The 13701-nt window shown below is 39.8% G+C and overlaps 1 protein-coding gene across 1 annotated transcript in view; it reads right to left on the minus strand.

Moving 5' to 3' along the window:
• The window catches only part of LOC146666516 (carnitine O-acetyltransferase-like), a 32446-nt gene extending 19556 nt beyond the window's left edge, over positions 1-12890 (minus strand). The window contains exons 1-8 of the mRNA XM_085414613.1: positions 12733-12890; positions 12243-12376; positions 8544-8840; positions 6901-7019; positions 6695-6748; positions 5802-5967; positions 4566-4740; positions 2854-3032 (exon numbers count right to left, since the gene is read on the minus strand). Coding sequence (XP_085270739.1) covers positions 2854-3032; positions 4566-4740; positions 5802-5967; positions 6695-6748; positions 6901-7019; positions 8544-8840; positions 12243-12272 — 1020 coding nt within the window. The 5' untranslated portion in view covers positions 12273-12376; positions 12733-12890. The remainder of the gene's footprint in view (positions 1-2853; positions 3033-4565; positions 4741-5801; positions 5968-6694; positions 6749-6900; positions 7020-8543; positions 8841-12242; positions 12377-12732) is intronic.
• Between the last annotated feature and the right edge of the window lie 811 nt (positions 12891-13701).

Consider the following 13701-nt stretch of genomic DNA (forward strand, 5'->3'; position numbering starts at 1 on the left):
AACAGTGCATGGAAGGCTGCCAGAGATTCACGTCCGTCGCAACCCCCTCAGCATCCTCAGAGGTCAGCGACGGGTGTGGGTAAGCCCTTTACAAGGGAAAAGCAGCCCCTGAATACCTCAAAGCCAGGTAAAAGGCCACCAGTGTGCTACCTTTGTGGACAGGAAGGTCACACTAAGCCCATGTGTCCTAATAATCAAAGAAAATTATCTCAGATGTGTTTCGTGCCTCATCAGAATGTGGATATTAAATCTGAGAGAAAGCAGTCAAATAAAATCACCACAGTTAAGATTAATGGACAAGAAATTAATGCTTTAATAGATACTGGCAGCACACAGACTCTGGTACACAGGAAATATGTGTCAAACGATTACACATGCCCCTCTGAAACCATATCAGTTTGCTGTATACATGGTGATGAAAGACCATACCCTACTGCTGATCTGTTTATTGAAGTGCAGGGGACACCCTATCTGTTAAAGGTTGGTGTAGCTGATAATCTGCCCTATCCTGTAGTTCTTGGGGAGGATCTGCCAGTCATCTATGATTTGTTGAGAGAAGTGCAAGAGTGCAATGTTGCTATAACAAGGGCTCAAACTAAAAATCAGGATGAGCATTATGCAACCCTCAGTGCTTTACCCTTCTTTGAGGCTGAACTAGAGACAGATCCCGGGAAGTCTCGGAAGCCACGCAGTCAAAGAAGACGTGAAAAATTTCAACACACTGTTGGAAAGACATCAGTTCAGGCTGCTCCAGATATGCCTTTAGGTTTTTCAGTACCTACGAACATCAGACAAATGCAGCAGGTTGATCCAACTTTGTCTGCCATGTTGCTGAGGGCTAAGGAAAAGGACTCTGTTGAATCTGACACAAATAAAGAGCTGTACATTCTGCAAGATGGCATTTTATACCACCAGCACGGCCAGGTTAAACAGTTAGTGGTACCTAAAGTAGCCTGTGAAACAGTGCTTACTTTGGGGCACTCCATTCCCTGGGCTGGCCACCTGGGGAAGCATAAGACCACCGCTCGCATCAAGCGATACTTTTTCTGGCCTGGCTTGCGCTCAGATGTTGCTATGTTTTGCAGGAGTTGTCCTCAATGTCAGAAGACTTCAATTAGGGTCCCCACCAAAGCACCACTCCAACCTCTCCCAATCATCGGTATACCATTTCAGCGTCTTGGCATGGACGTAGTTGGTCCGGTAGAAAAAAGTAAATCTGGAAATCGCTTTATGCTAGTCATTACAGACTATGCTACGAGGTATCCTGAAGTCTTTCCATTAAAAACTGTTAAAGCAAAAACTGTAGCTTCCTCATTGATTCAACTGTTCTCAAGGGTTGGATTCCCACAGGAGATTTTAACTGACCAGGGCACTAATTTTATGTCCACACTGTTGAAAGAGGTCTATAAGCTGTTAGGCATCAGGAGTGTGCGGACAACCCCTTATCACCCACAGACAGATGGACTGACGGAGCGCTTCAACCAAACTCTCAAACAAATGCTCCGAAAGTTTATCAATGATACAGGGTCTGATTGGGACCAGTGGCTGCCATACCTCCTTTTTGCCTACAGGGAAGTTCCTCAAGCTTCCACTGGCTTCTCCCCATTTGAGCTTCTTTATGGCCATGAGGTGAGAGGCCCATTGACCCTGCAAAAGGACTCATGGGAGGGAGAGCAAGGTAAAGAGGAATCAGTCAATGTTATTTCATATGTTATTCATATGAGAGAAAAGCTTCAGCAGATGAGTGAACTGGCTCAGAGCCATATGGCAGCTGCTCAGAGGCAACAAAAGACTTTGTTTGATTAAAAAAAGCTCGCCACAGGAGTTTTGTCCCTGGCCAGAAGGTTTTGGTAATGTTGCCAACTTCTGACAGCAAGTTGCTGGCAAAGTGGCAGGGACCCTTTGAAGTACAGAAGAAACTTGGACCTACTACCTACAAAGTTTCTACACCAGGTCTCCAGCGAGGGAGTAGAGTGCTCCATGTTAACCTTCTTAAGGAATGGATTCCACGCACTGAGAATAAAACAGAGGGTTTGCTTATTCACAGCGTGGATGAGGAGGAAGAAGTTAATGACTACTTGCCTTCAGTAACAGTCTCTGTCCTGGACCTGAGCCATCTCACCAGTGAGCAACAGTCTCAGGTAACGCCTCTGATTAATTCAGACATATTTCAAAAGTACCCAGGTCGCACGAGTCTGGTGGAGCATGACATTGTTTTAAAACCTGATGCAGCTGTGAAGCGTATGAGTTACAGGATACCGGAACGCTTCCTGGTGGAGTTAAAGGAGGAGGTGGACCTCATGCTGTCTCTTGGAATCATCCAACCTTCAACAAGTGAGTGGTGCAACCCTGTTGTGTTGGCTCCAAAAAAGGATAGCACGATACGTTTCTGCATCGACTTCAGGTATCTCAATTCCATATCAAAATTTGACTCTTACCCAATGCCACACATTGACGATCTCATTGAGCGTTTGGGGAAGGCAAAATATCTAACGACCATTGATCTCTCCAAGGGATACTGGCAAGTACCTCTCACTAAGCAGTCTCAAGAGTTGACAGCATTCCGTACTCCGTGGGGATTGTTCGAGTTCAGTCTTGCCATTTGGTTTGCATGGGGCCCCAGCAACATTTCAAAGGCTAATGGATAAGGTACTCTGTGGGCTCTCAGCATTCACCTGTGCGTACCTTGATGATGTTGTCGTTTTCAGTGGAACTTGGAATTTTTGGGGGTTAAATAAATGGAAACTATATTTTTCTAATAATTCCTGGGCTCCTCCTGTTCTTCAACTCGGTCCATCACAACACCAAACCATTTTTATACAAATGAAGTTTATCTACTATGATTCAAATCACCTGTACTGATTTATCAAACCAGCGGTTGGCACTGTTCCACTGGCTGCCTCCTCCATGCATCATCTGGAGGACATTACCTCTGGAGTACATGTCATCGGGCACTTGAGGCATGGCTTTATCCAGACATACTACACAGATGCTCCTCTGGATAGCTGACAGCGCTTCTTTGTTGGGCTTATCTGGACACAAATGCAACAGACAAAGCATACATGATACCCATTCATATTCAGTCAAATACTTATGCCTACTTACACGTTTAGAAGTTATTGCATAACTTGTATATTACCATTGATAATAATAATAAAAAAAAATAATTCATTGTTGTTGACCAAATGTTGCAGTATATGCTAGTCAATAGAAACTGAATTAACCAGAGCTTATGTTGTTCATATAGGGAAACGCCATTTTAATACAAGGGTCCTCTCAAATGCACTGTTACCTTGTCTCTGTCCCCCTGTCCCAGCACTTCTGCTTTTCAGGGGATTCTTGGTGTCTGTCACCCAGATTATCACCGCCATTTCCCCTGTGATAATGCTGACTTTACTTTTATTCACTAGTATTTAATACCGAGACAATTGAGTGACCAAAAGAATTACAACCATATGGAATAAACTTTTGATCCCTTTTCCTCTAAAACAGTCGTTTTGATTACAAGGACCAGGACGCAAGGACCACTCGCATCTTCAAACGGACTTTGGGTGTGTCAAGATGGTGATAAAACTAGGATAAAATAAATAAAAGATTGAGTCAGTTGATTGTAAGGGGTCACTTAAATGCCATTTGTTTGCATTAACCATCAGATACTAAGCAGTCTGTGTGACAAGATAGTGTTACAATGCCAGTTTCATAAATGCATGCATCACTTTGGGGTTTTTTGCAGTGTGTGAAACTCAAGGTTCTATTTGCTGGGGAGGAGGAGGTTGATTTTCCTGCCTCTGTCCAATTTCCCCCACGTCTGCTAAATTACTTTTTAGTGTTCAAAGTAGGTTTAAAAACATCCCCTCTACTCTTTGCATTACACCTTGAAATCAATTGTAACAATACAAAAACAGTTGATGGAATAAATGATCTCAAATGTCTAAGGAGGAAAGCATAAGAGTGGGAATACTGTGCATATGACTAACACAACATACCGTTTAGTAGTAGCACAGTCCCATTAACAGCTGCATTTTGGCCAATTTATATAAACATTCCTATGCTCCGTTAAGTCCAGTTCTGCTCTGTTTCAATAAATTCCTAGTATTATTACAGAACGGCAATGTGTGAGGTTTGGCTGTAAACACTCAGAAAAACAGGACAGAGTTTACTGAGCTCAGTTTAGTGGAATCCACTGGTGCCCATTATACCCTTATTATGAAAACATCACCCTTCGTCAAATTAATGAACACTCATAGTGGCAACTCTTATTCCACATGCTCTTTTCTACCTTTTATTTTTTAAATGAAAAAAATAAATAAAAATAAAATAAAGCTATGCTATGAGATGAACAGGGTTTTTCCAGAGATTCAATAAAGCAGTTTGATTTTCACTGACTACTTAATATAACTTTCTTACATGGAGAAATTCCAATTTTACCTGGCCTCTTATGATCAAGTATTACGTTGTTTAGTTTTAACATCAGTTTAGCGCTTGCATTACAGCATTTCCCAGTTAATCCCCCTTACATATACATTAGCTTCTTTACAACTGTACAAAAGCATAATTGTGCTCACCTTGGATCAATCTGTCATAGCATTTGCTCCAGGAGTCACGATTTAAGGAGGTGAGGATGCCAACAGGCTCTGTGCTGGTCTCCAGCGAAGAGCTGCATATTCTCTCCAGCTGAACACAAAGCTGGTGCACAGTCAAAGGAGTCCCATCACTATTGTAGACATCCACCATAAAGAACTGAAGCAAGGACACACACAAAAGCAAGGCTCCTTATTGGAAGGGAGTGTATGAGAGAGTGAACTTTCTCACCATAAGAGAATTAAATAACTGGTTGTAAAACATTCCTTCAGAAATTTGGATGTGCATCATCTGACATAGATCCATTTAGCACAGAGTTTAATTTTTATTTACACTTATTACCAGTGTGAGCAAAGAAACCTTTTACCATGATCACCATCCCATGCAGTCTGGGGCTTTTGCTAATCTGCAGCATCAGTGCCAGAAGGATCAAACTGATCCTCAAGGCTGGAAGCATCATTGGTCAGAAATGAGGTACAGACAAACTGCTCTACAGCATGGACATTACTCCCACTCAAGTCCACACTTCTGAGGCAGCAGAGCTCCTTCACCCTCTGATGGATTCAGCCTCGCTGCCATAAAGGATTATTCAGGAATTTTTTCCTATCGATTTCTGTAAAGCTGTATAATAACATTATTTATTAAAGCAATTTGAACTTCTCATCTACATGATGTCAGTCTGATGTTTTTGTTTTTAGCCCAACTTTATTTGTAATTTTGTGCTATAAGAACTGTTGTTAATACAAAAAAAATTAAATTAAATCTCCACTCGTTCATAGTATAATGCCCTTACCAGGAGCCTGTGGAAGTTTTTGTGCAAATGTGAACACTGGTGCACACTGTGGACTGATGTTCCTACCGCACACCCAAAGTCAGCTGTGAAAGGCTCCAGAATTGACTTCCCCCATAAAATGATTTATAATATAAATGAATTGGCAGAGTTCCTGAAAATCCTTGTCTCTAGTGCCTGTGATATACATATTACCGTTTATGTTGAGGGCTGAATCTCAACAATATTGGAGAAGTATGATTTGTGGATTGTGGAAGATGCAGTTGCAGTTAGCACAGTGAAAACTGTGCATTCTACACCTTTTAAACTGCTTGATAATTTGATCTTCACCTTCACTTTTTCTACTAAGATGCATTATAACACCATTCTTTGTAAATGGATGAATACAGTCCCAGAATGTCAGACAAGTGTGTGATGATGTGCTCCTCACCTGACTGTTATAAGCCAATGTAATGTATCTGGAAGGGTAAGAAGTCTTGCCATGGAACACAACAGAGTCCATCTCCAGGCCCGGAATACGGCATGATGATAGCAATTGGGAATACTGGTTCATACACAGGGGTTTTCCTCTCAGGTAATCAACTGGTATCGTCTCACTGTTAAACATGATGCCTGTGTCAACAATTTCTTACTGTTCATGTCTGAAGCTATGGCACTTTGATTAAAGTTAAACCTCAGCCACATAAGAAACAAGGACTTATTTTTATGTGTGGGAATAATACTAAACAGTAAAAATCAGTATCAGCCTTATAAGGGAAATGCCAACAATTTTATACTGCAATGACCTGAAACTTCCAGGATATGATCACATGATGTGTTTATGGTATACCTGGAACTCACAATTACTCATTTCCAGACAGACAGACAGACAGACACACAACCCTCAAAGCCATTTCAAATAACAAGTGCAAGTACAAGTACATTAGCATGGTGTATGTGTATTTGTTTTGTTTGCAAGTTTGCTTTCCACAGCTTTTGATATTTCACACCAACTTTGAGAAAACAAATTAAAATGTGATTAGGAATTAATAGCAAGGTAGCTAAGCTAAGAAAAGAAGAAGAAAAAAAAAAGTTTTGACCATGTAATGTGCATTTCCCCACACAAGGAAAACAATGGACATTTCAAATGTTATCAGTCCTGGTTGGAGGTTGGAAACCCAAATGACTATACTGTAGTGATACAGTAAACCCAGATCCCGTTAGCACCATTCTCTTGACAGGAGGTAATCACAGAATATTGAATTTTAAATAATAACTGTCTATGCCTGCCACTTTCTAAGCTTTTACATTTTTTTTTTTTTTACTTGAGCTGATAATACTCACTTGTCAATCATAGTCTTGAAGTCCAAAATAGCTCTTATCACTTTGGCAGCACACCTAGGCAGAGAACATGATTATTTAATTAAACATTTGCATGGCATTGACATAATACAACGTCCCTAATATAGCAATCAGAAACGGCCAAGATTCAGACCTTCAGAATCTATTGTCCCCCCCTTCACAATGCAGTATACAGTTATATAGTTCACCTTATTTGTCCCTGCTTATCCCTGAAGTCCATTCGGGGAAAGGAACCACTGATATTTGAATAAGCCACCACAGGCAGACGGTTGTCAAGATAGTCAGTCTGCACCATATAGTCTGCTAACTAAACACAGATAAGTGCAAGAATGTATTACAGTCCATCCAGAAAATTCAGGATTGTGTTTGTGCAACAATAAGTTAAATGTAGTTGATAACATCTGCACTTTTATTGAGAACTCGCTAATACTCAACTAGTGTATCTGTTGATCTATTTATGCTGCAATTTATGAAGATCTATATCACTGACATCAAGTCATAATTTATAATAATAAAAAAAAAAAAAAAAAAAAAAAAAAAAAAAAAAGGAGGGTTCTATAGTGAGTATTGTGAATTTTGAGAATACAACTTGAGGTACTTAAATGTATATAGCCAGGTTGACTAACAGACAGGAGACAGAGTGACTGTTATGTGAAGGCTGTGTGCAGGTAGGAAAAGGACCCAAAGTGCAGACAGTCAGAGACAAAGGGTGAACTTAAATACAGCTTTAATGTCAGTGCCATCACCAGTGTGTGAATGGGTGGATGACTGAATGTGTAAAGCGCTTTGAGGTCCTTGGAGACTAGTAAAGCACTATACAAATGCAGGCCATTTACCATTTAATGCTGAACTCCAAAAAGTAACAAAACTGAGACTCCAAGGTAAACTTATGCAGACAGACCACACAGCTAGATAAGGGTAGATCACGACACAGAGACAGAGAAACACAGGGCACAGAGGGAGCAATCAGGGAATGAGTAACAGGAGGGAAACACAGCTGGGGCAAATCAGGGGCAAATCAGGCCTAATGAAACAGGGGAAGCAAAACCAGATACATTAACATAAGACATGGACCTTCAAAATAAAACAGGAAACAGACTGAACTTATAGACACAGACTCACAAGCAGGCACTGTAACAGATGTGGGAACAGGGCAGACACAGACACTGACTGGACACAGAATAGAGGGAGCATGGAAACCCACACCTGAGAACTACATAATCAAACATCAAGAAGAACTGGGGAAAAATTGGAAATGCAAAACAGAAACTAAAACCTTCACAAAAACAAACTAAGATAAGAACACCAATAAAAAAGGTACAAAACTGAAACCACTGGGTCAACGACCCAGGTACCCTAACAGTCACAGTGGTCCACTGTTAAACCAGTGCATTACTTTAATACCAATGAAGGCTTCTGCTCTCTCTAGTAAAATGCTATGGTCAGCGTTGTTTAATGTTGCACTCAGGTCTAGTAGGACAAACACAAAGACAAGTTCATTGTGAGAACCAATGAAAACTTAGTTTATCACTCCTCAGCAGTCTTGATAAGAACCGAGAATTATTAAATGAAAAAGATTAGAAATTTGTGTACATTTAGCTAAGATAGGACCAGGTAAGGGCTTTTTCAGTAAGAGTTTAATTTTACCAGCTTGAAAGCTTGTTAACAATGATCAAATTTCAAAAAAAACAAACAAGTCAAGTTTTGAAGATGTGGATAAATTAATTAAGTCACTACTTAAAGCTAAAGGAATAAGAGGCTCAGAGCTCCCTGTGAGCTTTCATAACAATCGCACCTATAAGCTCCCCTTCAGTGCTGCTGTTAGGCTTACCCAGTTGTCAGTATTGAGAGCCTTCTTTTCTAGGCCTTTCTGCAGTTTTTCTCCAACGCCTCCTGGTTTCAGGAATTCTTGAACCAGCTGTTTTGTTCTCTTCAGCTCATCCACCTCCACAAAGGGCTCCAGGAGTATGAGGTAGCGCTCACAGGTATGCTGAAGTGTGGGCACTGGCTGAGTTGGCAGGGCTTGTTGGTAGGTCAGGCATCTGCCATTAACCCAAGTCCTTGATACAGGCTTCATCAAATGGCAGGAACTGACTAAGGCACAGGGTTTCACCATGCCCATCTTTACCTGATAATTACAAGAACTACTGAGGTGAAGAACAACATGAGTAATAAGAGAACAGTCTGGCTGGTCAACAGCCAGTGAAACAATATATGGATTGAAATAAAACTAAGACTTAAAAAAAAAAAAAAAAAAAAGACAGTAAAATGAGCATTATGCTAGCATTAACTGAGAGTGCTGAGAAAGAAAGAAAAACTAACACTTTAAAGTTTTGTACTTTTCTGCATAAATGATCTAAAACATCATCTAACTTCCTTAATCTCCAAAGAGTAGATAAAGTATGATGAAACATGATTGATTATTCATTTGCTGAGGTACTGATACAATATTCATATCCAATGGGGAAAAGAGACCAGACTTTAAAGATTAGTCATTAATTTGAAGAAGAAATGATGAGTATAAATGTGTGCAAATGTTGGATACAAAGCACTTTGGTGTATATTTAAATTTAGAAAAAAAAAAAGTACTGTTGGAATGGGTGCAAATGGGTGATGTTGTATAAAGCACTTTGAGTGCTGAAGTAGAACGGAAAAGTGCTATATAAGAATCAGTCCATTTACCATTTATAGCGATAAGGTTCTGGGTTTAAATCCAACATCTAGCTAGCGGCTTTCTGTGTGGAGTTAGCATGTTCTCCTCATGTCTGTGTGGGATTTCTTTGGGTACTGTGGCTTCCTCCCACATCCCAAAGACATGCAGTTGTTAGGGTTAGGTTAACTGGAGATTCTAAATTGGTCATAGGTTGGAATGGCTGTCAGTCTGTGACAGACTGGTGGCCTGTACCCATTTATTACTTATGCAGAAAAGTACAGCTGGGATTGTCTCCAGCTTTTGCGTACTTCAAATGAGCACTTTTATTATGATTTTAAATCTAATTATTCATCTGTAACCTGAGAGAGACAAAACGTATGAAAAAGATTCTGGTACAAATCAGACAATTTACTGATGGACCTCTGATATTAGTCACCCATATAGTAACAGACTCAAGAGTGGATCTGCCCTTTTTATTTAAGAATAATAATAAAAACTCTTTGCTAAGGTTTATGACCATTCATTATGTTTGTTTATCTAATATCAGCCTTTACTGATCGATGATGGCTTCCTCACAGCCAACGTTTCACATTTAACTAACCTTTCATTTTGGGTATTTCAGTATATTTTTGGAAGATGAGACATTTTAAATAAGGAATACAGATCAAAAATGTAAAATAAGGTGCTATGAACAGATCCAGATGTGATGAGCTGGGAAATGATGGGATGAAAGGGGGGGGGGGGGGGCAAAACGCTTGGACACTGCTAGCACTGGAGCCTACACAAATGCAAAGCAGGAGATGAAGCATAGCTGAATATGTTTCCAAACCAACTTCATTCTAAGCCAAAGACTAGAAAATATGGTGAAGCATATCTTCCCTTTGGCTTCACCTGCACAAGTGCCGAGGTAGGTCTCCCCTGCAGAATTTGTTTTCCCTTCGTAGGGAGCAGCGCTGGGCTGTTTAAATCACGGACAAACAGTATCCCACATTCTTGATTTTTAGTTCACAAACACTTCTTGTAATGCCTAACTACTCCTGTCATTTTGGAGATACACATAGTATAGGGGAGACCGGGGATAGTTGTAACGTGGGTCAGTTGAAACACTTCCAATTTCTCCAATCAGGGCTAAGTTTCAAATGATGTGACTCATCCTATACATGCCCAATTCAGTTCCGCTATTACATGTGAAAAATCAGCACATTTTGTCAAACACAGACAATTTAACATGAAAAAAGTAATTTGTATGCCAAAAAGTAAGTTTTTCTACTTTATTTCAATTTGTAATAACATTATCTGCTTTGCAGTTAAACTCATCAAACTTAAATTATGTTATTTGTATGTCTATGGGGATATATTCTGTGTAGGTCTTTAGTGCTAATGTTTTAGCCGTTGGCTGTAATGTTAGCTAGTTCATGGCTATAGGAGTTCTGGGTCAGTTGTAACAGCAACAGTCTGGGTTAGTTGTAACAATAATGCAGATGTTGCAACTTACCACACTATTACTTTAACTTATATTAAACAAGTTGGGGCAACGACATCAGCAGAGAGAGGTTCACTGGTCGCATTTGTATATGCGGTTAATGCCATTGGCAACACAATTCCTCCACTGTTTGTGTTCCCACACATACATTATGCAGACCTCTGTGTCAGAGATGGAACAGTAGGAAGTACTGTTAGTGGAAATAAATCAGGATGGGTGCAAGAAACAGATTTCCTCATCTTTCTGAAGCACTCTGCAAACCACACCAAGGTAAGCCATGATAAAAAGTAATGGAATTGAGATGCTGGTGAACAACTACATTTTTTCAGCTTCATTGTTATTTTCAAAATTGGTGCAAGAGTTGCAGGTTATAATGCCCACTGAGCCAATGAGGCCAAACTCAAGGAAGACCAACCAAAATTAATGAAATATTCAGTTGCAGAAAATTCCATAACTTGTCTTTTTTGGGGGGTTGGAATATGTTGCAAAGCTAGATTTCTGCATTCTGTCTCTCTCTCTCTCTCTCTCACACACACACACACACACACACACACACACACACACACACACACACGTGTTGAATAAACAAAGATTGCATGTTAATGTTTTGTTAGTACCCTTATTTCATTGTGTTACATTTCACCCCAGGATATGTTTACAACTAACCCAGACTATGGGGTTAATTGTAACATTTCACTCTTTGTGTTTGAGGCCATACCATGCAATGGGTAATTGTGCTGAACTATTTAATAGCAGAGACATGTAAATACTTTGCATTACATTTTGAATCCACTACCTTAAAAGAGCTCCAATTTACAGACAGAAATGTCAAAAATGTTACAACTATCCCCGGTCTCCCCCATGTAAGCGTGTAAAACCTGCAGATAGTCAGATTAACAGTATTTTGTCTCTATCTGCCATTCTGCAATTCATCTCATGTAAACAATAACGTGGCGCACAGCTGACATGAAAAAAGGCACATACCTTTGACGTTGCGTGACCAGCTCTGTATTCCTCGTCCACACGTAAACATAAAAAAGGAGTTTTTAAAAAAAATCTCAGTTTTCGGTGATTCGAAACGCCGTTTACGTGTGGATGAAACAGCTGCGTTTTCAAAAATACCCGTGTAGGTGCAGACGCAGCGTAAAAGAGTTAGTTTATTTTCTTACTACCTGTAATTTATCGCAGATTACTTGTATTTGCTTAATTGTTTACTAAATGTTTGAGGTGTGAAATAAACCGCAATGGAGCAAAATATGGGTGTGTGTGGTTGGAGGATGTGTGCGTACGCGTGCACGCGGGGGGCGCGCGAACATTTTTCTTGTAAAACAAAGGGGGGCCCAGCAAAAAAAAAGTTTGGGAACCACGGAGTTAAATGAAAGGATATTTCTTACCACAGTTCTGGTGCAGAATCTCAGTATCATATTTCCACAGAATGACGCTGGACGGTATTCACCAGCGTAAAATAAGACGATGAGGTGTTCGCAAACGAAGAACTTTGCTCCCAACACTCACACGAATGCTTTACCTAAATAAACAGGACAAATACGAGTGTGACAGGTTCTCCGGATTTAATGTTTTTTTGTTTTGTTTTTTTTAATGCAAGTTTCTAATGTTACTGAGATACATAAAGCAATGCTATATTCAGATTTAGCATGCCCCATCTGGTGGTGGACAAGCTTCAAAATTCTTCAATTCTTGAAGAGACTGTTCCCTTACTTGCGTGCATCTGAGAATCTATCAGTTTGTTACCGACATGGGTGGGGATGATGTCATATTGTACTGCCCCGTGGGTGAAACAGCAAGTGTTTAAACAGAAGAACAGGTACAGCCAAAATTAAATTAATATATAGTTGTTGGTTTTGTTTTGTTTTTTTAACTTACTTTAAGACGCCTTGCAGTACAAGCCAAGAGAGAAGAGCAGGGACTTAAATAGTCAGAGTTAAACAGGCCCTAGAACTAATGGCTCTTCTTAGCGATGTTCCACCAATAGGAATTTTCCACTTGTGGGGTTTACACCAATAGCAAACTTCCACGAGCTGGTTAAGTTAACTCGGTAAGGTAACCCACATGAAATGGATGGTTTTAGCAGCATCTGGCCTATCTAAGAGGGGCGTTTCATGGATCATGTGACTTTTATTCCACACTAAATGATCCCTATGAATGACACCTATTCTCGTCACAGACATTATGACATGATGATAAAATTGTATAGGATCTATAAAGAACATAAAAAAGATAACTGGAAAATGCAACACTGTTGCCAAAAGGGCACAGTCAATAATGCAGAAAATCATTAATCTGGTTATTTAGCGCAAATAGCATTAAAATCAACATTTTCATTTAAGTTAATGATTTTATCTCTCAGTTTGCTCTCGGTGTTGCTGAAATTAAAACTTACTCCCCTACAGCCTAATAAAGGAGACATGGAAATCACTTTGGTTGTCAACAGATCAAAGTGAATCAATAATTTCATTCTTTAAAAAGGAATTCTTGGTGTGTGTTCTGTGATGGTATGCCTTGCTTATATAAACTGTAATCCCCAGCAGAGAATCTCTAATATGTTTGAAACATTACCAATGCTCATCAGGGAAACAACCAGTTCAGATGCTACTAAAAATCTTCAGATCCTTAGTCTCCCTGCAGAGGTCTGAGAGATTTTCCTGAAATGGTGATGCTGTTTTCTGGAGAATTGATTGGTCAGTATGCAGATTTCTTTCTGCTGATTAAGCTACAGGCTAGGCTCCACTGACAATTAGTTTTCCAGAAAATAGTGTCGCCATTCCTAGAAAATCTCTCAGAGCAGGTTAGGTTCGTAGAATAATTTACCATGGGGATTTATGCTGATTTACC

This window comes from Rhamphochromis longiceps, linkage group LG7, assembly GCF_057381845.1.
Source record: "Rhamphochromis longiceps isolate RC_006_pf linkage group LG7, R_longiceps_female_GT1.1, whole genome shotgun sequence".
NCBI classification, from domain to species: domain Eukaryota; kingdom Metazoa; phylum Chordata; class Actinopteri; order Cichliformes; family Cichlidae; genus Rhamphochromis; species Rhamphochromis longiceps.